Source organism: Apostichopus japonicus, chromosome 9 (genome assembly GCF_037975245.1).
Source record: "Apostichopus japonicus isolate 1M-3 chromosome 9, ASM3797524v1, whole genome shotgun sequence".
Lineage (NCBI taxonomy): Eukaryota > Metazoa > Echinodermata > Holothuroidea > Aspidochirotida > Stichopodidae > Apostichopus > Apostichopus japonicus.
In genome coordinates this window covers 25,289,809-25,315,620 of record NC_092569.1, presented here as the reverse complement: position 1 = coordinate 25,315,620, position 25,812 = coordinate 25,289,809, and the positions used below count along the sequence as shown (strand labels likewise).

The 25,812-nt window shown below is 39.0% G+C and overlaps 3 protein-coding genes and 1 long non-coding RNA gene across 9 annotated transcripts in view; 3 read left to right on the top strand and 1 right to left on the bottom strand.

Annotated features, from left to right (window-relative positions):
* LOC139974129 (uncharacterized) overlaps positions 1-10,827 on the top strand; it is a 28,256-nt gene extending 17,429 nt beyond the window's left edge. For all 3 annotated transcript variants that reach the window (XM_071981070.1, XM_071981068.1, XM_071981069.1), the window contains 3 exons: positions 7,188-8,097; positions 9,196-9,354; positions 10,493-10,827. In XM_071981070.1, coding sequence (XP_071837171.1) covers positions 7,188-8,097; positions 9,196-9,354; positions 10,493-10,753 — 1,330 coding nt within the window. In that variant the 3' untranslated portion in view covers positions 10,754-10,827. The remainder of the gene's footprint in view (positions 1-7,187; positions 8,098-9,195; positions 9,355-10,492) is intronic.
* Positions 1-25,656, top strand: part of LOC139974128 (uncharacterized) — a 99,854-nt gene extending 74,198 nt beyond the window's left edge. For all 3 annotated transcript variants that reach the window (XM_071981066.1, XM_071981067.1, XM_071981065.1), the window contains exons 6-10: positions 17,366-17,563; positions 18,282-18,777; positions 19,511-20,438; positions 21,766-21,924; positions 22,894-25,656. The gene's annotated coding sequence lies outside the window, so the exon portion shown is untranslated. The remainder of the gene's footprint in view (positions 1-17,365; positions 17,564-18,281; positions 18,778-19,510; positions 20,439-21,765; positions 21,925-22,893) is intronic.
* LOC139974124 (uncharacterized) overlaps positions 1-25,812 on the top strand; it is a 49,872-nt gene that overhangs the window by 8,018 nt on the left and 16,042 nt on the right. The window contains exon 1 of one of the 2 annotated variants that reach the window (XM_071981059.1): positions 15,599-15,843. The exons of the other annotated variant lie outside the window; for it this stretch is intronic. The gene's annotated coding sequence lies outside the window, so the exon portion shown is untranslated. Of the gene's footprint in view, positions 1-15,598; positions 15,844-25,812 lie in introns of those variants that run through there. 2 annotated transcript variants of the gene reach the window in all.
* On the bottom strand, positions 147-5,611 carry LOC139974131 (uncharacterized). The gene is made up of 3 exons (XR_011795401.1): positions 5,419-5,611; positions 4,503-4,662; positions 147-2,607 (listed from the first exon to the last, which is right to left on the bottom strand). It is a non-coding gene; the product is annotated as an uncharacterized lncRNA (long non-coding RNA).

Sequence of the window (25,812 nt, the reverse complement as noted above, 5' to 3'; positions counted from 1 at the left end):
CTACTAGTACTACTAGCTATAAGAAATGGATTCCCAAGATGCTACAGAAAAACGTTACATTTTTTGTTTACATGATTTAACGTTACTTCTCATTATCGATGAGAGAAACTGAGAACGAACCTCTGCCTCCACTATTATTACTACAGTGTCTAGTTTAGCCTAGGCCAGTAGTAGGGCCTATACTAAGTCTGTAGTTCTAGTATAGGGTACTTAGCCTACTATTTACTAGCACTACCAAGGCCAGTAAGGCTAAACGCTCTTACTTTTCTTACTCTTTCTTCACAGTCATAGTCTTATCAAATTGCAACAAGTCTATGTTCTTGATACAGTGCTAACTCACGTTCACGCATAGATACTTTACACTAGACTTTACAAGGCATGGGCTATGAATGATGGCAGTGATTTCGTATGCTGTAGCCTAAATCATGAGGCCTATGTTCAGGCGGTTCCCGTTAGTTTCCTGCCCTAAATAACGTTAGTTTCCTCCCCTAAAAACGTTTCTTACCTCCTAAATCATGGGGAGGAAATTATCATTTTGCCAGGGACGAAGTTGATGAAAGCATATTGGCTAGGCTATGTGGAAAGAATAAATTTAGTAGGCCTAGGTCCTAAGTGCAATAACTGTAGGAATTTCTTTTCCTCTCTACCTTTACTACAAATATCTCTTCCCATACAGCCTAGCCAATTTGCCTCCCATGAAAAGTGTTTCTTTCATTGAAATCGTTATTTTCTCTCCTAAATCTAAAATTACAGTTACTTCAGTACCTAACTCTTTCTACGTAGCCTAGCCAAATGTCTTCTTGCTTGAATTTCTCCCCTGAGAAACATTACTTTCCTCCCTGATAGTTTATTTTTGTGATTCTACTTTCAGGTTTACAAGAAATTCTCAAAGTCTGCAGGCAGATGGACCTGTGTTCCTGTTATGGAAAAGAATAGTAACAAGCACATTCCGCAACTGATGAAGGACATATTTAGACGGAGGCTTGATGATGTCAATTCTCAACTAGGAGGTGTTGTTCTTGCCGAGGATGATCCAAGGCACATCTCTGGTACAATTCGCCCGAGCCAACCTCCATCAGCTTCTTTTATAGCATCTTGCAAGTCATCAGAGCAGGATGGGACCAAGCTCTACTTTGTAATGAGTCTAATCTATTAGTCTTCCTTGCATCAGCAAGTGATATCATTTTTTTCTTTGGTGGGGGGGGGGGGATGGAAATGTTGCACAGCTTGTTGCAAGCCATCAGAGCAGGATGGGGCCTAGTTCTACTTTGTAATAAGTCAAATCTATAAATCTTCCTCGCTTCAGCAAGTAACATTATTTGGGGGTGGGGTAGATTGGAGTGATTGAAACCTGCATGTCTCCTACAACTTTGCAGTAATTTAAAAAGAAGTAGGGGTGGGGGGGGGGGCCTCTTTTCTCAAAGTCATCAGTCATGCCAATTGATATAAAACATAATGCATGTACTAGTTTGGAATCAGATTTGGACTCGAAGAACTATTCCTTGTTTTAAATTTTTGTTGTTGTAAAGATCAGCAGACTTAATCTAAGCACATTCATCAATAAAAAAGGAGCAGTTAATTGAACTTGTTATGTGTATTGAAGCTTATTAATGTCCATGTTTCAGAATAAATTAGCACATTAAATTGGAAGATTTTGCAGATTGAAGTAAGAACAGCAGTGAAAGAAACTGTGTATATTCAAAGCTCTGAACCGTTAAGTCAAAGAACACAGACAAATAGAGAAAACCATGATTACGTCTTTCACAAAAAGAAAATGTAATATTAATAACATGTCTAAAATCTTACTTATCTTAGATCATAGTGGAAACAAGTCTATATTTGGCAAGGAATACAACTGATCAAGAAATACAGAACTGAATTACAAGTGAATGATAAAGTCAAGGAAATACAGGCTATCTTTGACCCAAGATAACTTTGACCTATGGAAAACAATAGCAATCAAATACTCTCCAAGGGCTACTTATTAAAATGTAACAGTAAACCAACTTCTCTTCTTGAGATATGGCATTAGCACTAATGGTCGTAAGCATAACAATGGGATTATCTACCCACCGAGTGTTATCAACATTTGCCAAGAAACCAACTTTCACTTCTTGGGATATAAACTATTGTCCTCAAAATGACCTTCATGATTAACAAAATGTATTACCTACTCACCAAGGGCCACCTATATAGCAAGTTTGAAGTTCAACCAACTTTCACTTCTTGATATTGTTTATAAGGTTTCAAGAGCTGAACATTTGTTGACCTAAAATGACCTTTTACCTCCATGAAAAACAATAGGGTTCATCTACTTACCAAGTGCTATCTACATAGCAAGTTGGATGTCCAACCAACTAACACTTTTTGAGATACTGTTTTTACACAGATTTCAAATGTTGACCTCAAATGACCTTTGAACTCGATGAAAAATATTAAGGATCAATTAGGAACAATAAAGACTACATATACCAAGTTTGAATTCAAGCAACTTGTACTTCTTGAGATGTTGTGTGTACATATATCAAAAAAGAGTGCCGGATGGGTTTCAAGCAGTTGCATTACCAGTTGTCGAGGCTGTTGAACATCTACATTACCAACCATTGCCTAAGAAGAAAAGTGAAGAAAAAAGAGTATCATTTATTTTGGTAAGTTACAATATCATTGCTTTTGATGATAGACGGCACTGATTGATTATGTCGCTTTGGGTGTTTAATATACATGTGATATAAGAAGATAGACTTAAAATATATTGTTTGAAAACTACACCAAGTACTACGAAGTGCTCTGTTTTTCAAAACTTGCTTTCAGACAAACTGTGTTTTGCTTCCAAAAAGGATTAGCAAATATAACCCTTTGATAATTGATGTCACTGTAAAATAACTATTTTCAGTATCACAATCTAGCCAGCTACTTATGTTGCTAGTATTCTATAATTGAGCAGGCCATTCTGTTATTACACCTGGCGCGTATCCGGGGGGGGGGCGTTGGGGGCGCGCGCCCCCCGAGTAAGAAAAAATGGAGAGAAAAAAAAGAGAAGAAGAAGGGAAAAAGAGGGGAAAAAAGAGGAGGAAGAAGAGGATGGAAGGAAGGGAAAGAAAAATAAGAAAGAGAAAAAGGAGGGAACAGAAGAGAACTTATAAAAGTGTGCTATGAAAGCAACTGTGGCTGGTCTTGAACTCGACCGAGTCGTCGGGAAACATGACGCATTTTGGTATTAGCCCAGGATCTATATGCAAACTGCGCACTAGACATAATTTATGTCCTTCGATGCAACACTGTCATGCAGAGATAAAATGTTGTACAACGCGAACTGAATGCTAATCGTTACCCCACCCCTAGAACCGTAACTCATACGATGAATCTAAAAATAAAAAATAAAAATTTCGCATGCGATTTGAGAATTATGAATATCATGTAGCGGATCCAAAGGTGTATCATTGCCGGCGGGGGGGGGGGGGGGGGTGGACGCACACATCACTTCTTGAGATTGTTCCCACCTGCATGAAAACACGCGCCCCACAACCGTACGCCCACCCCTCTAATCGCTTCCCGATGAGTTACGAAACCAGACCCATCGTATACAAAAGTATACTTGGATTATTTGTCCCCTGATTTTTTTCTGCAGATGGCCAGTATTTCCCCAAACTAAATTTCTAAGCCATTAGATCTAAAACTTAAGGAGGTTTGGGAGCATCATTGGGTCTGAGAAGTGTTATTTCCGGTGATCTGGGAGGTATATTTGCCAAAATTTTCTTGTACGCTACGCGCGAACCCATGGTCGCGCTCCGCTTAGATAATATCAGAGAACAGACACGCGTCCACACCATTATCCAAGAATGATATGTGCCCATGCACCAAAAAATTAACTGTGTCTGATTTTTCGAAATTTCCCTGACCAACATTCCTAACACATTCTTCCCTCTTCTCGTGCAATTTTGACCGGTCTGTAGGGGTTGAAGGAGGTTTTTCTGTATTGGCTGTCCATAGATGAAATTTTGTGCAACATTGGTATGTTTTAAAGTGAATTTATTTCACAAGAAGTGTGAATTTTCAAATTCTGAACGAATAATGGGCTTAAAACCTTGAAAAGTAGGGCTGACGGGTATTGTGGGCCGCGACGTAGAATCACCTACAAAAGCAATGATCCACAGGAGATGCGATGAGGTCGAACATGATGTGTGACTGGTGAAAATCTTCAAGAAGGTTATGGATGGATAAATAATATTGGGAAAATACTTGGTTTACTCAGGCAAAAGTGAACATCTAGTTGGTCATTTTCAAGCCCGATATGTGCCATTTCCGGTGATCTGGGGGGTGTCAAAACCAGAAATTTTCTTGTACGCTGCGCGCCAACCGATGGTGGCGCTCCGCTTAGATAGTCATTCGCGCCCCCCGGGTTAGAAAATCCTGGATATGTCCTGTACACTGAGTTTAATGTTTAAAGAATTACCAGCTGTTACTTTGCACCAAATCCCACAATTATGCATATTGAAACGTACCCTTATATTTCCCATTCGCTCCTGTTGGTGTTCTTCTACCTGCCTCCTAGCTGCAGCTGCTGTTAGCCGGGTTGTCCCTTTGTCTGGTGTTATACCTGAGGTAACCTCTCCGTCCTCTACTTTTGCCAGCCCTCCATGGTGTTTCCTCACCAGATGGTTGCTAAGAAGGTAGCAAAAGGTTACAAATTATAAACGTGTCTTTGGATCAGCTGCTAAAATTTATTGCTCTCATTTACTGGTGACATATGACTACATGCTATATATCACTTTCATGGAATGGTTGTACACTTTACTATAACATTTATAGAACAGCAGACATTGCATGTTGCCCTAGGTTTCAGTTTCCCGACCTGTTAGTTCCTCCCCTGAAAATGTTAGTTTCCTCTCCTAAAAACGTTACTTTCCTCCCCAACATCAAGGTAGTAAAGTATGGCAATCAGGTTAGGAAACTAATGTGCTTGTTGAATGAAACTTAAAAAAAAAGGTTACTTACTACACACACATAATCATAAAACTCGCCTAAATCATCAATTGCAATTACTACAGTTTTGCAAAGCACTTGCTACAAAGCACTACCTAAATCTCCACATGGCCTAGCCAGTATGCCTTATTGCATTCCCTTATGGGAAACGTTACTTTGCTCTCCTGAAAAACGTTATTTTCTCCCATGTTGTTAGAGGAGGAAGCTAACGTTTTTCAAGGGAGGAAACTAACGGATCCGGAAACTAACGGCCTCCATTGCGCTACACTCATCATAGCTACATTGCTTTTAGTGCACAATTCACAGCGTGTACATAACGTTATTCAGGCCTAACCAGTGTAAGTCACACACTAATAGGTCTGATTGTACTACAGTAACTACCCTATGTAACACCGAGTAGAGTGATACAATATCGTTCTAGAGAATGTTACGTACCGATCGAGTTCTTGCTGGTTCAATGACTTTCTCTCTTATGTATCCTTGCTACAAAGCAGGTTTTATTTTCACGGAGCGACGAATTTTCTTGGGTTTTTAGGGCATCGTATGCAATGAGATATGCCGTAACTGTCCCTTCGCGCAATATGTATCTCCTCAGCTGATTTTTGTTTACTGTTTACCTTGCTATTCAAAGTACCTTTTCCGTTATACATATTCACAAGGTTGCATGATTGGGAGGAGTCTATCGAAGTCAAAGTTTCAAAATACGAAAACCAGAAAATGTCATATTTTTGCACTTCGGGAATAGTTTGAGTTGAAACTTTACAGTAAGCTTAGTTTACGTCATTGGTATAGTATCCTAGTATTGGAAAATCTCGAGAATCAACGCAAATTGCTGCTTTAATGTGCTTTGCCTTTAATACTATTTGTTACTTAGTGTACATTCGTACGCACATGTAGTATACGTTCCAAACGTACGTACGTTCAAATGCCAAAACAATTTTCGCGGTCTGCTAAATATTCATACACATAGCTATTAAGTATTATTACAGCCAATCCTCAGTGAATATCACACACTTCAAATTAATAATATAGTATGCTACCGGTACCCGTTGATTACAAAGTACCGTACCCCTAGGAATATCAAAGTTGATATCGAAGCCCCGCCCCTAGTGGTTCTTAATAAGTTTATACTGAATATTCATACGCGTATGCAGACGCCACATATGAATATACATACGCGTATGCAGACGCCACTTTTTTTGAACATCACTTTATCAGTACATGATCGTATTTGTTTTGATGTACATCGTACGATTGTAGTACATGATCGTATACTTTTAGTACATGATGGTACACTTTTAGTACATGATCGTATATGTTTGGTACATGATCGTAAATTTTTAGTACATGATCGTGTATTTTTAGTACATGATCATAAGTTTTCAGTACATGATCGTATAAAATTAGATCATCATTAACATCATCATATGTTGTGGTCCTTTTCGCGTTCCATAAAAAAAAGCCATAAGTTTGTATGAAGATGCACTACGTGATTTCCCTGAAAAACCCCAATGGTTATTTGGTTTAGCACTGATGATTGGAAGGGAGGCCCGTCAACAGCGTGGAGTTAGAGGTTGGAGTTGTCCTTTACCTGAAGATATTAGGGATCTTTTTGAGAAGGAAAAAGATAACTTGGAGCAAGTGTTAACGATCGATTCACAATACCATCTTGCAAGAGCATATTATGGTCAAGTATTGTTTAACTTGAACAGTGATTCTCGTGAACAAGCAGAACGTGAAATTGAAAAGGCTTTACATTCGGATCCTACAAATAGCAAAATCCGTATTTTAGCAGCTAAATTCTATAAGCTAAATGCCCCATTTCCAAAAGCAAAAAATATGTTGAAGGAACTGATCAAAGACGTAAACCTTGCAGAGGTTCATGCTCAGTTAGGTTTTCTCTACCGTTCTCAATCATATGAAAAAGCCCCGATGGAGAATCGTTTCGTGTTTTATCGAAAGGCACTGAAATGTTTTAAGAGAGCACAAAAGTTAGATTGTTGTCATTATCCTGCTTTGGTAGAAATTGGTGAAATGCAGGCAAACTTGGGTAAAGTTCAAGAAGCACGTAAGATATACGACGATCTGTTTATGAGTGATTTTAAAGACAATCCTCATCAAAAATGGAGCGAGTACAAAGCTCTTAAATCAGCTATTAAGCTTAAGATCTTTAAGCCTATTCAACATATTACTTTCTGTCACAGGATCATTCAACTTGCCGTGGGCTTTACAACTGATGGCGATCATATCATGACAGTCCCGCCTTCCTCTCTCGATAAGACTAACCATCGATGTCTTACTACTTTAGAGAACTATAGCAAACAAAGTGGTGGAGATTCAAACGTGACTTGTCAAGCACAACTTAAGCTTGCGAACGCAAATCTGTTGCTAGGGAAAATTGATGAAGCACGAACACAATATGACAATTTGTATAAACCCCCACCAGTCGAGGTAATTTTTGGTCGAGGGAAGTGTTATGTGAAAACTGGAATTCAGTCAAATGAAAGTGATTGCAAAGCATGGGCAACTGCCATCCAAATGGCAGAAGAGTTAGATGCTAGAAATTCAAGCATCCTCTCGGATGAATTATATGCAGATGTTTATTTGGCTAAGGCAAAGTTTATCACTGGAGGTGAATCTGCGGAACTACTAAAGCGGGCAATTCAAAAGAACAGCCTAGAGGCGTGTTATAGGTACATATTATCGCTGCAAGAACTGCAAACAAACTTCTTCAACGACATCAGCATCCCTGAAACACTACAGGATGTTAAGAGGGTTTGCAGCGTTGGAAAACCATTGCACACTCAGTTCACCGTTGAACTTGATGATGATTCGAAAGTTGTCCCTAACTTGACAACGAAGAAAAACTTTATTCGAACAGCAGTTGACAGAGTAGTCAACTATGACATTAACATTACACAAACCATCGAAAACGAGAGACTCCAAACAGTTGTGGACAAGCTGAGACAGTTACGCGAATGCCGTATGAAGTATGAACTGGAACTCCGTCGAAGTAGAGAAAACAATGAGTGGGGAGAAGAGTATAAGGGAAAATTCCTTGATGTTGTAGAGCAGGCAAAGGGACTTCTAGATAAGTGCATTTCAGCATGCCAGGTAAGGCTGATTTCAGTTACTGAGCAAAAGTAAGATAAGTGATTTGCAAAAGAAACATATTAAAAGGTATGTACTCAGTCTTTCTTACAATCCCCATCATATAAAATATTAAAATCATGTTTGCATTAATCATAACGGGAGCAGAACCATACAACTTCGTTACCCAGCCAATAACCTCCATACGTTTGATGCAACACATGGTAAAATTAACGTTCGCAAGATATTCAGTAGTTAGCGTTCGAAGTACTATTTGGGATTTGTAGTTCACAAATTGCGAAACGAAACGAAACGAAATGAAATGAAATGAAACAAAACGAAATCAAACGAAACGAAATGAAATGTTATATCAAGATATTCAACTTTGGAATATGTTAAACCTCTGTAATATTCCTTTAAGAATGATAATAACGTCGATGTTATTCCATTGTTTTATAAGTTTTAGTAATAACACAACCGCAGCCGCAGAGCATCATTTACCGACGTTCAACACTATGTGTCCTTAACCCTTTGCGAAGCACATCTTAAGCTATGTCATTCGTGTTTTGTGATGTATCTGAGGAATGATATATATATATATTGATGGATGGATGCATGGATGCATGGATGGATGGAGGGAGGGAGGGAGGGAGGGAGGGAGGGAGGGAGGGAGGGAGGGAGGGAGGGAGGGAGGGAGGGAGGGAGGGAGGGAGGGAGGGAGGGAGGGAGGGAGGGAGGGAGGGAGGGAGGGAGGGAGGGAGGGAGGGAGGGAGGGAGGGAGGGAGGGAGGGAGGGAGGGAGGGAGGGAGGGAGGGAGGGAGGGAGGGAGGGAGGGAGGGAGGGAGGGAGGGAGGGAGGGAGGGAGGGAGGGAGGGAGGGAGGGAGGGAGGGAGGGAGGGAGGGAGGGAGGGAGGGAGGGAGGGAGGGAGGGAGGGAGGGAGGGAGGGAGGGAGGGAGGGAGGGAGGGAGGGAGGGAGGGAGGGAGGGAGGGAGGGAGGGAGGGAGGGAGGGAGGGAGGGAGGGAGGGAGGGAGGGAGGGAGGGAGGGAGGGAGGGAGGGATGGATTCTACTGTTGAGCATGCGTATTACATGCTTTCTATTTTTTTAACTCTATATTGACAGGACCTCGTGATGGACAATCCACCTCGATTTTCGTTGTTCCAAGTAGTATTTGATGGCAAAACAGGGAATCTCGATAAGGAAAGGTGTACTAAGGAAGTGACGTCATGGGCAAAAAAGAAAGTCAAATTGCCTGAATACCTACTGGAGAAGATCGCTGAGGTACTTTAATACTAATTTAAAAACTCGGATGTCATTTTTAAGTAAAGGTATTCTTAGTAAAATTCAACTGCAGTAGAACATTAAAACATATAGGTAATAGTATTTGGAGTTTTAAACAGAGTTTTTCAATAACAAAACAATACTTGATGTTATTTCTTCGGTGATATCCGTAACTAAAGATGGGGAATGTTTGTGTGGGCGTGTGTGTATGTGTTTGTGGCGCTTTGCTTCAAGACACGATATCTCCAGAATTGAAAACGTGAACAAATTTGATGCGCAGTACACGCATGCACGATATAAGGTAGACGAAGCATACTGTGTCCTAGTGAAATATAATTTGAAGTCACTATTTGTCGAAATGTGAAAACCATGAAAACATACATCCCAAGAAGGAGATCTCCTATAGATTCCATATTTTGAATGTGGATGTATTATATCGAGTACCAGAAAGAAGCTGATTGTGTAGGTGACAGGTCATTTAAGGTCTCCCGAGGTCAAATTTAGATTAATAATGTAAACAAAATATCTCCTGGAGGGACGCTTGGATCAATCTCATATTTGGTATTTTTTGATAGCCTTTTCTGAATATTAAGATAAAGGAGCATGGCATTGAGTTTGTAGGGAATGAGGCTCCGCACTGTAAGCCCAAAATCGTTGAAAAAGTTCTCTTCCAAGGAATGTTATAAGCATTGTGCCTTCCATAGATATGGAATACCGCCGACGATAAAGTACTCATTACTATACGCACCGTTCTGTATCCATCTTCAACAAATAATATTAAAAACTAGAACTACATTTGCCTGCGATTACGCAGTATTGTAGTGAGCTTGGAGTGCTTGCAGTATTAGGAAGAAATTTTCGGTTGTCCATGGGTTTTTTGGGGGGCGGACAACACACCGGGGAGTAAAGCCATGTAGGTACCTACAAAGTGAGGGCGCTCGTGAGCGCCTTGGCAGGCTCAGAATAAGTTGGCTACGGAACTAGCCTGTGAAACTACAAAAAATGTACAGAAACTATATGAAACTTTAACTTTCAACGTCCAGTTATGAAGGTATCGTTTACTTGGCCAATAATGCCAATACTGTAGCACGCACGCACACTACAATACTGAGACAGTCCATTTTCTTTTTTATTATAGATTCAACCAATGAACGACAAGACAAATATGTGGCTGTGGGCAATTCATAATTTAGAAAACTGGCGTAAGCACAGTGCCGAACGTTGCGATATAGGGGAGACATATACCATAAAAGTTGATTCTGATTCGGAATTTGCTACTCTTAAAACTGAAGACATTGTCAAAGACAGCTGCAAAGGTGTGGTGAACCTGGTAGTGGATTTACTTAACACTTGTTGCGAGAAGTCCTCGGAAGCTTCAACAGTCGCTGGAGACGTGTAGGTTATCCGGAAAGCAGTACAACGTGTTTGTAACATTACATTACATATTTCCCGTAAATATATATATACATACATATATATATATATAAATATATATATATATATATATCTATATATATATATATATATATATATATATATATATATATATATATATATATATATATATGTGCAGGCAAGGAGAAAAACAAACAATCAATTTTGTGACTCGCGTGACAGTAAATCGAGGGTGTTTTCAATCCTCCACTGTTGTCTAATGCCTTGATGTCGAAAAAAAATTGAAGCTATTAAGTGAGCACTATGCTATAGCAAATATAATTAGTCCAAAAATCTGATGATACCTATTAATTCTATGTACAAATCTGCTCAAAATGAAATTTCACTCTATTTTTCATAATTTAGTTACTACGGGAACCATTTGTTATTACCGACCCCATAATCAAACAAATGATTTTTCGAGGTTGAAAAAATATTTTTAGTAAGTACAAGTATTCTATTTATTGGAAACTTGTACAATTTAATGGACAATGACTTTAAATTTATTGGTATGATGTTGACCTTATCATGGAATTGACCATATATATATATATATATATATATATATATATATATATATATATATATATATATATATATATATATATAAATGAAAATCGTAATGCGTCGGAAAATCAAGAACAGTGAAAAAACTTTCAGCCTCCACCGGGATTCGAACCACGGGCCTTCCGCTCTGTACGCGGACACCCTAACCACTAGGCTATGGACGATGATTGTATGTCCAGAGGTTCGAAACCGGTAATATATATATAGGCTCTGTTTGAGCGCATGTGTAGCATCACTTAACTGCATTAACGTAAGAACCGACTGAAATGTGATATATTATTACATTATTCCAGTGAAGCATTGTAAAGTAATAATCTCTAATTGAATATTTCAATGTTGGAAGAAAAACACTTTTGTCAGTAACAACCAGCTGTGTATAAAGTAAAATGTTGCAGTTTCTTTTCCTGTTTTAATTGTGAGTTGTGTACTTTTGTATATTTTTATGTACGTTTGTGTAATGTAATACGATTATGTGATTGTGTTTATTTTATCAACTCTTAATTTCGGATCCAGTTTTAATCCTTTTCTACGACGATTGTATGTTTAATATTGTTGAAAAATGAATTATACAAATGTGCTCAGTGTCCAGGGACTCACTTAATGTTAACATATCAGTGCAGAAACTCTCTACACATTTTGCATGACGTTTGTTTTTAATATAATAGGCCTACATAAATACTTCTCATTTTAACATTCTTTGCTTAAATTCTGCAGTACTATCATTAAATATTTATGCACATTTTACTTGGAAGTGAGTACTTTTTTTTTCCCATTTTTCTTCACTTTTCATTTGTGCAATTTGTGTGCATACATTCAGATACCGATTTAGAACTTGTTCATTGCTATCATATGTTTTTCCTTTTTCTAAAATTCTGAGTTGCAAGGATTTCATTGAATACGGCAATAAGTTAGAATTCCAGTCCAGCTTGGTCAGAGAAATCTGCAAGTCCTCATTTAAGTAGCATTCCAGACTTTAACAATTGAAATGGTGACTATCCTGAACAAAATTAAGACCAAAACGCATTCACTTTTTTCTTAACGTTTATGGCCTAAGAAATATCATCACTTAGCACAACCTTTTTGTCATCTTTTACGTGCAGGCTATGTTCATTGCCAATAGTTCTGTGCATGATTAAGTATACAAATACATACAACATGTATCTGGTTGCTATGGTAATTGAAGAACAAAAGTTGGGCAATAAGTAGTTCTCGCTTTGAGCACTAATTTAAGTAAGGAAAATACATTTTTTGTCATTAGAATTGTTACTATGTGTGGTTGTGTCACATTGGCTAGTAAACTCTGTACATCACATAGTGGTTTAATTTCATACTTAGAATGTGGATACAGCTTAGTGAATACTTGAAAACCTGTTTGTTTTCCATGGCGATCAAAGGTTATCTAGGGTGAAAAGTCTGTAAAACTGGTGAACACTTTAACTTCAAAAGAAATGTTTAGATGAACTAAATACATGGCAAGATCTACCGTAAACAGCACAAGAACGTTATCATTTTGCGGGGGTCAATGTCTGAAAACCGTGTAAACTCGATAATTTCATAATTAAAACCTATATGTGATATGTGAGCTTTATACGCGGTAAGTGGATCCCTTTAAGATCGTTGTTGTTTCCATTGATGCCAAAAGTCCTTCGAGGTTACCATAAGAAAAAGTGTTAAAACTTGTTTACGCAATAATTTTAAAGGTAAAGCGTGGATAAACTTCATGTGTGCATTTCCGTAGTAAGTGCAATGCCCTTTTGGTTATTTCGTATATATAGTTCTAATATCATTTGAGGTTACCAATGGCAAAAGTCTAAAAACCTTGTGAATTGAGAACTTCCAAATATTCAATATTTGATGAACTTTATAAAAAGTGTGTTGGTGCAATTCAGTGATAGCAAGAACGGTATTGCTTTCTGTAGAGGTCAAAATTAATGAGACCTCAAGACAGGTCAAAGTCTTAAAAGCATTGAAGACTCTCCTCAAACGGCGTGCCGCCATCTTTAAAAAGTTGACTATCCGTTGCTTGCAAGTGAAGTTTTTCTCTTGTTGCTACAAAATGCAGACAGTAATGAAACGTGATACCTTGTTGTCTTTAGCTGGACCTGAGATGTCCATCGCTGTATCGTGTCTACAATGTGTTGTGGGTATTGACCGCAGCTGTTATGTACTGACTGTACACTAGTGTATAATTACCGACGGTAGCAAGCTATGTGAGTATTTTCTGGGATCGATTGTGGTGTCGAACACTTCTGTTACACCTCATTCGAAACTAGGTCAGATTACCGGCGTTAGACGTTTCTTTTTGCGCGAGTCTTCACACCCTTTAAACTAAGTCTTACGAAAATTCACTGTGTATAGCCGACTTTATTTGTTTACGCCGCTGGTGGCTTTTCTTGTAACCACTGCGGGGCATGTATAAATGTTTGAGTCTTCTTTCAGATACGGTGGAAGTCCAAATGTAGATTTTCTAATAGTAGTGTAGCTGTGTCAGTTAAGTAGCAAACACCAGGGACTGTTGTTTTCTATCAGTTAAGGCTCGCGTGAGGCGCAACCAATCAAGCTCTGTGTCTTACAAGAGAGATATTTCCATTATTTTAACGCACGTAACTAAGTGACGCACAGAGAGCTCACGTTAACTGAGGGTCTCCGGAAAGTGTTTGCAACTAAAGGCGAATTTAATGTATATACGACCTTTGAAAAAGTAATTGTACGTAGATCATTGAAAAACATATCCGACTTGACTATCTTTTTTTTTTCTTCTTTTTCTTTTTAAGAGCATGAACGTTGTGTAAGTGACATAACTAAGCCCGTAGTTATTATCATTGAGACAGCAGTTTGACAGGTCACGCTTTCTTAGCATTTCTTCATCTAATACGAAATGAGTTTCAAGTTAATTAGACGAATGATCTGTCACTACTTACCGTAATCTTTGTGACGAATTTAGTTGAATCGAAGCTTTAACGTAAAATATATGAGGACAAGGTTGGCTTTACTGTCAACACAGTCTATGTACAGCCCTGTGTTCATCTTATAACCTGTCCCAGAAACAAATCTGAATATTTGGGGAATTGAGTTCTCTCTATTGAAGAGGATTAATCTTTCTGACGTAGGCTGTGTGACTATAATCTAAGTTAAAAGACGTAAGATTGCGTTATTAACGCGATGCATTCGTTTTGCGTTATTGACGCAGTGTCATCATATTGCGTCATTAGTTCAGTTCGTCCAAATTTTGTCGATTATTGTACTGAACTTGTTACGTTAGGCCAAGACTGAATACATATTACTCAGCTAATTGGCTATATGTATTAGTCTGTTTATATTACGTAACGGTCCTTCATTACGCTTGTTCATTGATTCTTTACTTTGTTTGCATTAATTTGTTGAGACAAATCACTTTGAAAATGAGATGGCAAATAAAACCAAAAAAAAAAGGTTCACTAATCAGACACTTAATGACCATTACTTTTAATTTAACTAGTTTAAATAATAGTGTTCCAGTTTCTTGCAGCATAACACCCTCTTAAGCCACACACTCCATCCCTACCAGACCCACCAGTCCATATTAATGGTGTTACAAGACATTTGGGATTGGGGGAACACAAATATGAGAGCCACTTTGGGGGAGGGGGCGCAGAATAATAGTAATTTGAGTACGGTCAATTAAGGGAGCCGCCATAAGACTCCTGATGGGTCTCAAGAGATAAAAGCCTCAGAACCTTTGTTGTTTCCAGAACTTAGTGATCATCTTATTAAAATCAAGACGTAAGGAGTTGTGCATCTTCCTGCCTACTGCATTTGACAATGAGAAATTTCATTTGGGGCACCAAGCAAAGGGAGCACGGAAAACCGTTTTCCCCGGGGGGGGGGGCGGGCGGTTACGCTTGGTGTTGCTGACTGCTGACTGCTGATCCTTCACATCGCATCACTTTTTTCCCCATTTTTTACATAATCGAAAACTATTAAAGGGTTGATACGTATTGAACAACAGTACACTGCACAATGTCCTTTAAAATGTGCGTGAATGTGGTTTGTCATGTAGTAGCAAATAAAACCAGTGACAATATCATTTTTATAAATTCGGATTTATTTCATTTACAAGAGCTATAAGTAACAGAAAAAGCCATAGTACATTATAACGTATAATTGATTGCGCTTACTACGCACGATGACAGGCAGTTCATTGTATTTCATTCAAATTTCGAAACTGGGTATTTTCGTATTCTATATATAGCACAATAATGACTTCACTATATATGAGGAAACGGCGCACTGGATTGGACGGTTTAACATATAAATCTCTTCACTTAAACGTGACTGTCATACACACTTCAATCAGGTTTTCAATCATTACGAACACTGATTAAACATAATAGTATATTCTCTGTTATTTAAAATATCACCTCAAGTTTCGGAAAAGGTGGCAACAGACGGAGAACTTGGTGTGATAAAAGCCCTAATGTTAAGAATGGTCTGCTTGCATTCAGAAAGGTATGTACGGTATTATGTCTGCACCAGGCACTGCTCACATTGTAACTGCGTACTATAACAAGTACAAACTAAGTCTATGTATATAGCTACACCTACAATATTAAAAATTGTCTATTTTGTCTAATTTATGGATTTACATATGTTAATATGTAATCGGAGTTATGTTACAATTGAGTTAGGAAGTTATTACTAATGTTTAGGCTGCTACTTAGAAGAAATACCTTACATAGTCCCACGTTATTGTGTATTGCAGATAATGTAAACAATTCCGTAGTTATAGTTAATACAGGCAACAACCTATAGGCAACAGTTTACTGAATGTGAGTTCGTATCTTAATGTTAAGTCGAGTGGCAGTCTCAATGACATCACAACATGCGTGCGGAGGAGGGGCGCGGTGGTGTAAAGACCGGGGTGCACTAGGAGGATAAGTAGCATAACTCTCTGTGCAAGTGCGTACCCTGTTAAGGGTGCTTCAGCACTCAAAAGTACAGTGTAACACAACAGGCGACATCGTGCTTACTGCTGTGAATATTATTGGTGTAGAGTACACAACATCCATAATAAGTAACATAAAAACCACAACAAGATATGATTTAGTTAATCAGAGTATACGATAGTATACAGGAGTTGCTCAATAGGGTAGTTCCATGGTAGCTATAAATAGTAGTAATGACGCAGGTGTAAGGCCGGTTTCAATCCAATATTTGATCGCCGTCGATTTATGTAAATGAACCCTTTATGTTTCCAACAACTTCAACGCACGCACTATTTAAACAAGGTGTTGGTTGTTTCCAACTTATAATGGTTTAGTTAACCCACAGTGTATGAACTGATTCAATGGGGAATATGAATCTGTGTTGGCAATCTAAACGTGTGTCTTCCCACTCAACGTTTTTAGTTTACTAGTTTACTCTAAAAGCTTCGATAAGTAATGACTTCTAACTGGAAACCATGCACCATCACATTTGATTAAAATTGTAAAGGTTACCAAAACTTGTGTTTTGATTACTAATTGGAACCGATAAACCAAGTGGATATTTTGGAATATTCTGTTGCAAAGGTATATTCTTTCTGGCAGTCACATTGCATGATTCTACATATGACTTTTGGAAACTAACAATTCTAGCTTTTGTATTTTATTTTTGTACCGGAAAACTATAAAAAAAAAAGTTCCTATATACTTAACAAAGCATGCTAGCTAAAGAATAAAGATCAACGCTCCAGACAATTTCCATTAAATGACCGGTTACGTCCATTTTGGGACTCATCAGACGAAAGTAGGAATCGAACCCCGGATCTTGTGTCACGGAAAGAAGTCGGTATTTCACTACCGCATTGATTCTACTGGTATGTGACTGCGTATAAACTGGCTTTGTATTTATTATACAGAATGCAATCTTTTTGCTTTTGAATCTGACACTGAATACAAAATTACCCCTTTTTGTCGGCAAACTAAACTGTAATTATGATTTATTTCAGGAGTGTTGATATTTGTTAATTAAATACATATTTGTTTTACAGTGGCGTAACCAGATTTTTTCACCTGGGGACTGAGGGTCAAACAATTCGAGTAGAAGGCAAGTTTCGCGCGAGACCAGTTCGATCATTTTAGGTTTATAAGCGATGTTAGCTTAGGTGACATTTGGTTTCCGCTAAAATATTCGGAAGTCCCCAGTCGGAACAGATCACTGGTCTGAAGTTCTGAGCAAATTCTAAAACGTAAGTAAAAAGATTTTGTATACAACCTGTGTGATTGTTAACGTGCCCGAATGATACAGCTTATACCCTGAAGTGAAAGTGAGATTTGTAAACTTTCCTGAGGTACGTTTTGGAGAATAGGGCAACAAGTATGGTAAAAACTTTCTCGCGTACTGTATCAATGTACTGTCCTGACTGTTTAAGAGCAGGGCATAGGTGTTCCGAACTTGCCACAAGTCTTCAAAGAAGACAATTATTTAATTAATCATTAAATAACGTTGAATTACGATTGAAAGTGGGTACGACTCCAGCTGGAGTTTGATGAAATATGTTGTCAGTGCATTTAAAGAGTTATACAGCAATGATAGAGAAAATAGTTAAGTTTCAAAATGACTCCTTCAGAAAAGAGACCGCATTCCCTTAACAAGATTTACTCATATTTAATCACAACATTCACTGTCCGCAACTTGAAGTAAATTGATCAAATATTGAGAGAGGAGTGGTATTCTGACCTCAAATGACCGTGAACATTCAATTCAGAAATGGCTTCTTTAATCTACAGTGCACTTTCATCGAATTCAAAATTCTATGATGCTAACGATAAGCTAAAGAGAATATTTAAGCACTGCGGAAAGTGCATTCCTGACATCTTTGTTGCCAAATATTTAGTGGGCACTCTGGCCAGTGGACCCTTCCTAAGTGCGTGATAACAATTACCAGTATATTTTTCAATTTTCAGTGTACTCGAGACAAAAGTGCAATTATGGATGATCCAGAATGGTGGAAGAAAAACCCATGTCCGCTACACCCAGACTGGGGTCTCCAGGATATCTCCGACCTTGATCATGCGAAACTGAAACTTCACATTGACCAAGATGAAAATGCTGAATGGGAGATGCCAATCGAGGTAAATATCTATCGAGCCGCTCTCGAGTACCTAGACGGGAAAGGAACTCTATATAATCGGTCGCGAGACAGTCCTACCGATGCTCTAGTTTTCTTACAGCAAGCCGAGGATATCGTCATTTCAGGCGAGTCGGAAGAAGCGATAACTGGATACAGTGTAGTTATTAACACATTTCGCATGTGGTTACGACGTGATCCTTCAGATGAGGCAACGTTAAAGAAGTTGGAAGAAAAGAAAAGACAGTTCCCTAAGTACAACGCTTTCGTGGCTATTGTTCATGCATATATACTTTCACGGTTAGGGCCAAGATGGAGAAAAAAAGCCATAGGTTTGTATGAAGATGCACTAAGTGATTTCCCTGAAAAACCCCAATGGTTATTTGGTTTAGCACTGATGATTGGAAGGGAGGCCCGTCAACAGCGTGGAATTAGAGGTTGGAGTTGTCCTTTACCTGAAGATATTAGGGATCTTTTTGAGAAGGAAAAAGATAACTTGGAGCAAGTGTTAAAGATCGATGCACAATACCATCTTGCAAGAGCATATTATGGTCAAGTATTGTTCAACTTGAACAGTGATTCTCTACAAGCAGAACGTGAATTTAAAGAGGCTTTACAATCGGATCCTAGTAATTGTAATATCCGTATTTTAGCAGCCAAATTCTATCGGCAAAAGGGCCCATTTTCAAAAGCAGAAAACATGTTGAGGAAAGTGATCAAAGACGTTGACCTAGCAGAGGTTCATGCTCAGTTAGGTTTTCTCTACCGTTCTCAATCATATCACGAAGTCGTGATGAGGAAGTGTTCCGTGTTATATCAAAAGGCACTGGAATGTTTTCAAAATGCAGTAAAGGTAGATAGTTGTCATTATGCTGCTTTAGTAGGAATTGGTGAAATGCAGGCAAAGTTGGGTAATGACAAAGAAGCACGAAAGATATACCACGATCTGTTTATGAGTGATTTTAAAGACAAACCTCATCAAGAATACAGCGAGTACAAAGCTCTTACATCAGCTATCAAGCTTACGATCTTTACGCGTCTTCAATATATTACTTTCTCTCACAGGATCATACAACTTGCCGTGGGTTTAACAACTGGTGGCGAACATATCATGACAGTCCCGCCTTCCTCTCTCGATAAGACTAACCATCGATGTCTTACTACTTTAGAGAAATATAGCACGCGAAGTGGTGGAGATTCAAACGTGACTTGTCAAGCAAAACTTAAGTTTGCGAACGCAAATATGTTGCTAGGGAATATTGATGAAGCACAAACACAATATGAAAAGTTGTATGACGACAGTACCTCGAAAGGTGAACCCCCACAAGTCGAGGTAATTTTTGGTCGAGGAAAGTGTTATCTGAGGAGTGGAATTCAGTCAAATGAAAGTGATTGCGAAGCATGGGCAACTGTAATCCAAATGGCAGAAGAGTTAAATGCTAGAAATTCAAGCATCCTCTCGGATGAATTATATGCAGATGTTTATTTGGCTAAGGCAAAGTTTATCACTGGAGGAGAAACTGCGGAATTACTAAAGCGGGCCATTCAAAAGAACAGCCTAGAGGCGTGTTATATGTACATATCGCGGCAAGAACTTCAAGCAAACTTTTTCAACGACATCAGCATCCCTGAAACACTACAGGAGGTCAATAGGGTTTGTAGCGTTGGAAAACCATTGCACACTCAATTCACTGTTATACTTGATGATGGATCGAAAGTTGTCCATAACTTGACAACAAAGAAAAACTTTATTCAAACAGCAGTTGACAGAGTAGTCAACTATGACATTAACATTACACAAACCATCGAAAACGAGAGACTCCAAACAGTTGTGGACAAGCTGAGACAGTTACGCGAATGCCGTATGAAGTATGAACTGGAGCTCCGTCGAAGTAGAGAAAACAAGGAGTGGGGAAAAGAGTATGATTAAAGGTTCCTTGATGTTGTAGAGCATACAAAGCGACTTCTAGATAAGTGCATTTCAGCATGCCAGGTAAGACTGATTACAGTAACTGAGCAAATAGGGTTTAGACCAGAAGTAAGATAAGTGTTTCGCAAAAGAAACCTTAAAAGGTGTGTACTCAGCCTTTCTTACAATCCCCATTATATGAAAACTTTAAACCATGTTTGCATTAATCATAATGGGACCAGAACCATACAACTTCGTTACCCAGCCAATAACCTTCATGCGTTTGATGCAACAAATGGTAAAATAAACGTTCGCAATGTATTCAGTTTCTTAGCGTTCCAGTTACTACTTGAGATTTGTAGTTTACAAATTGCAAAACGTGACCACGTGTGACTTCCACGTAATCTCCAAGATTTCTCAATCAAAGTCTTTACTTTAAAGGATGACTCCAGGCTACTCAAGAATTATATTCTTGGTATGGGCTTTCATAGTCCAAGGAAGAAAACAATTTGTTGCCAGTAATGTTTTTATGTTTATTTCCAATATTTTATATCAAGATATTCAACTTTAGAATATGTTATATCACGTTGGATGATAGCATCATACTGTACCAAAAGTTAGTCAGAGAATTTCAAAATAATTAACTGCACATCAAAGCAACACTGCTAATATTGTGCATCAACGTAGTTAATGAAACCCAAGGGAGGGAGGGAGGGAGGGAGGGAGGGAGGGAGGGACGGAGGGACGGAGGGACGGAGGGACGGAGGGACGGAGGGACGGAGGGACGGAGAGAGAGAGGGACGGAGGGACGGAGGGAGGGAGGGACGGAGGGACGGAGGGACGGAGGGACGGAGGGACGGAGGGACGGAGGGACGGAGGGACGGAGGGACGGAGGGACGGACGGAGGGACGGACGGAGGGACGGACGGAGGGACGGACGGACGGACGGACGGACGGAGGGACGGACGGACGGACGGACGGACGGACGGACGGACGGACGGACGGACGGACGGACGGACGGACGGAGGGACGGAGGGACGGAGGGACGGAGGGACGGAGGGACGGAGGGACGGAGGGACGGAGGGACGGAGGGACGGACGGAGGGACGGAGGGAGGGAGGGACGGAGGGACGGAGGGACGGAGAGAGAGAGGGACGGAGGGACGGAGGGAGGGAGGGACGGAGGGACGGAGGGACGGACGGACGGAGGGACGGAGGGACGGAGGGACGGAGGGACGGACGGAGGGACGGACGGAGGGACGGACGGAGGGACGGACGGACGGACGGACGGACGGACGGACGGACGGACGGACGGACGGACGGACGGACGGACGGACGGAGGAATCAGCTACAGTGTTTCTACTGTTGAGCATGCATATTATATGATTTCTATTTTTTAACTCTGTATTGACAGGACCTCGTGATGGACAATCCACCTCGATTTTCGTTGTTTCAAGTAGTATTTGATGGCAAAACAGGGAACCTCGATAAGGAAAGGTGTACTAGGGAACTGACGTCATGGGCAAAAAAGAAAGTCAAATTGCCCGAATACCTACTGGACAAGATCGCTGAGGTACTTTAGTACTTACTTTAAAACTCAGATGTCTTTTTAAGTGAAGGAATTTTTAGTAAAATTCAACTTTAGAAGAAAATTTAAAACCTTATTGGCAATTATATTTGGAGTATTACACAGTTTTTCAATGACAAAACAATACTTGATGTTATTTCTTCGGTGATATCCGTAACTAAAGATGGCGAATGTGTGGGTGTGGGCGTATGTATGTGTTTGTGAACCTTTGCTTCAAGACACGATATCTCCAGAATTAAAACGTGAACAAATTTGATGCGCAGTACACGCATGCACGATTTAGGGTAGACGAAGTCTACTGTGTCTTAGTGAAATATAATTTGAAGTCATTATTTGTCGAAATGTGATAGCCATGTAAACATAAATACCAAGAAGGAGATCTCCTATAGATCCCATATTTTAAATGTAGATGTATTATATCGAAAACCAGAAGCTGATTGTGTACTCGACAGGTCATTTAAAGTCACCCGAGGGACGCTTGGACCAATCTCATATTTGGTATTTTTTGATATTCTGAATATTAAAGATAAAGGAGCATGGCATTTAGGTTGTAGGGAATGAGGCCAAGACTCCGCACTGTAAGCCCAACATCGTTGAAAACGTTCTCTTCCAATGAATGTTATAAGCATTGTGTCTTCATAGATATTAGGAAGTATTAGGAAGAAATTTTCGGTTGTCCATGGGTTTTTTTTGGGGGGGGGGGGGCGGACAACACACAGGGGAGTATAGTCATGTAGGTACCTACAATGTGAGGGCGCTTCTGAGCGCCGTGACAGGCTCAGAATAAGCTGGCTACGCAACTAGCCTGTGAAACTACAAATGTACATAAACTATATGAAACTTCAACTTTCAACGTCCAGTTATGAAGGTATCGTTCTCTTGGCCAGTAATGCAAATATTGTAGCACACACGCGCACTACAATACTGAGACAGTCCATGTTCTTTCTTATTTAGATTCAACCAATGTACGACAAGAAAAATATGTGGCTGTGGGCAATTCATCATTTAGAAAATTGGCGTAAGCACAGTGCCGCACGTTGCGACATAGGGGAGACATTTACCATAGAAGTGGATTCTGATCCAGAATTTGCTACTCTTAAAACTGACGACATTGTCAAAGACAGCTGCAAAGGTGTGGTGAACCTGGTAGTGGATTTACTTAACACTTGTTGCGAGAAGTCCTCGGTAGCTTCAACAGTCGCTGGAGACGTATAGGTTATCCGGAAAGCAGTACAACGTGTTAGCAACATTACGTATTACATATTTCCCGTATATGTATAAGCTCTGTTTGCATGTGTAGCATTACTTAACTAGGCCTACATTAACGTAAGAGCCGACTGAAATGTGATATATTACTATATTATTACAGTGAAGCATTGTAAAGTAATAATCTCTTATTGAATATTTCAATGTTGGAAGGAAAACACTTTTTCAGTAACAACCAGCTGTTTATGAAGTAAAATGTTGCAGTTTCTTTCCTGTGTTAATTGTGAATTGTGTACTTTGGCATATGTGTATGTACGTTTGTAGAAGCAAGATAGCGGCAAGACTTACTCTGTTTTCTGCATCAACTAGCACGAAAAGCATACAAGTGGTGACGTCGTGTCTTAATAAATTACAGTTCGTCCCCATTTTGTTATGTCCATTGTACTTTGTTAGGCAAAATATGAGAATTATTCTGTGAAATGGTTATATTACACCGTGATATCGTAAATACACCGTAACGCACGGCGATATCTTAACTCAGCTTCGATTATGTGATTGTGTTTATTTGATCAACTCTTAATTTCGGATCCAGTTTTAATCCTTTTCTACGACGATTGTATGTTTAATATTGTTGAAAATAAATTATACAAATGTGCTCAGTGTCCAGGGACTCACTTAATGTTTACATATCAGTGCAGAAACTCTCTTCACATTTTGCATGACGTTTGTTTTTAATATAATAGGCCTACGTAAATACTCTTCATTTTAACATTCTCTGTTTACAATCTGCAGTACTATCATTAAATATTTATGCACATTTTACTTGGAAGTAAGTACTTTTTTCTTTTTTATTCATTTTTTATTTGTGCAATTTGTGTGCATACATTCAGATACCGATTTAGAACTTGTTCATTGCTATCATATGTTTTTCCTTTTTCTAAAATTCTGAGTTGCAAGGATTTCATTGAATACGGCAATAAATTAGATTTCCAGTCCAGCTTGGTCAGAGAAATCGGCAAGTCTTCATTTAAAGTAGCATTCCAGACTGCAAAAATTCAAGGGTGACTATCCTGAACAAAATTAAGACCAAAACGCATTCACTTTTTTCTTAACGTTTATGGCCTAAGAAATATCATCACTTAGCATAACCTTTTTGTCACCTTTTACGTGCAGGCTATGTTCATTGCCAATCGTTCTGTGCATGATTAAGTCTACAAATACATACAGCATGTATCTGGTTGCTATGGTAATTGAAGAGCAATGTAAAGTTGGGCAATAAGTCGTTCTCGCTTTGAGCACTAATTTAAGTAAGGAAGATACATTTTTTGTCATTAGAATTTTTACTATGTGTGGTTGTATCACATTGGCTAGTAAAGTCTGCACATCACATAGTGGTTTAATTTCATATTTAGAATGTGGGTACAGCTTAGTGAATACTTGAAAACTTGTTTGTCTTCCATGTCGATCAAAGGTTATCTAGGGTGAAAAGTCTGTAGAACTTTGTGAACATTTTGACTTCAAAAGAAATGTTTAGATGAACTAAATACATGGCAAGATCTACCGTAAACAGCACAAGAACGTTATCATTTTGCGGGGGTCAATGTCTGAAAACCGTGTAAACTCGATAATTTCATAATTAAAACCTATATGTGAGTTTCATACGCGGTAAGTGAATCCCGTTTAAGATCTTTGTTGTTTCCGTTGATGCCAAAAGTCCTTCGAGGTTACCATAAGAAAAAGTGTGACAACTTGTTTAAGCTATAACTTCAAAAGTGCAAAGCGTGGATAAACTTCATTTGTGCATTTTCTAGAAAGTGCAATGCCCTATTGGTTATTTCGTATATATAGGTCTTATATCATTTGAGGTTACCAATGGCAAAAGTCTAAAAACCTTGTTAATTGAGAACTTCCAAATAATTATGTAACATTTGATGAAATTTATAATAATTGTGTTGGTGCAAATCAGTGATAACAAGAACGGTATTGTTTTCTGTAATAACCATAATCTTTGTCACGAATTTACTTGAATCGAAGCTTTAACGTAAAATATATGAGGACTAGGCTGACTTTACTGTCAACACAGCCTATGTACAGTGCTGTGTTTATCTTATAACCTGTCCTAGAAACAAATCTGAATAATTGGGGAATTGAGTTCTCTCTATTGTAGAGGATTAATCTTTCTAACGTAGGCTGTGTGACTGTAATCTAAATTAAAAGACGTTATTTGCGGATCGTGTTCGTTTTGCGTTATTGACGTAGTGTCATCACATAGCGTTTTTAGTTCTGCAATGCGTCCAAATTGCGTCGATTATTGTTCTGAACTAGTTATGTTAGGCCAAGACTGGATATATATTACTCAGCTAACAGGCTATATGTATTAGTCTGTTTCTATTACGTAGTTCTTCATTACGCTTGTTCATTGATTCTTTACTTTGTTTGCATTAATTTGTTGAGACAACACTTTGAAAATGAGATGGCAAATAAGACCGAATAAAAGTTTCAAGAAATAAATCCACTGCCTTCATCTCTGTATGTGCTTTATGGGAAACAAGGGGGAAGGGGCAGACGTTACACTAATTAACACAATTTCTCCACTCGCAAAGCTTGGGGAACGTTGATGCTCAGCATATGGGTCACCCTTGAAGAGTTCGTGATATTTTTTTTTTT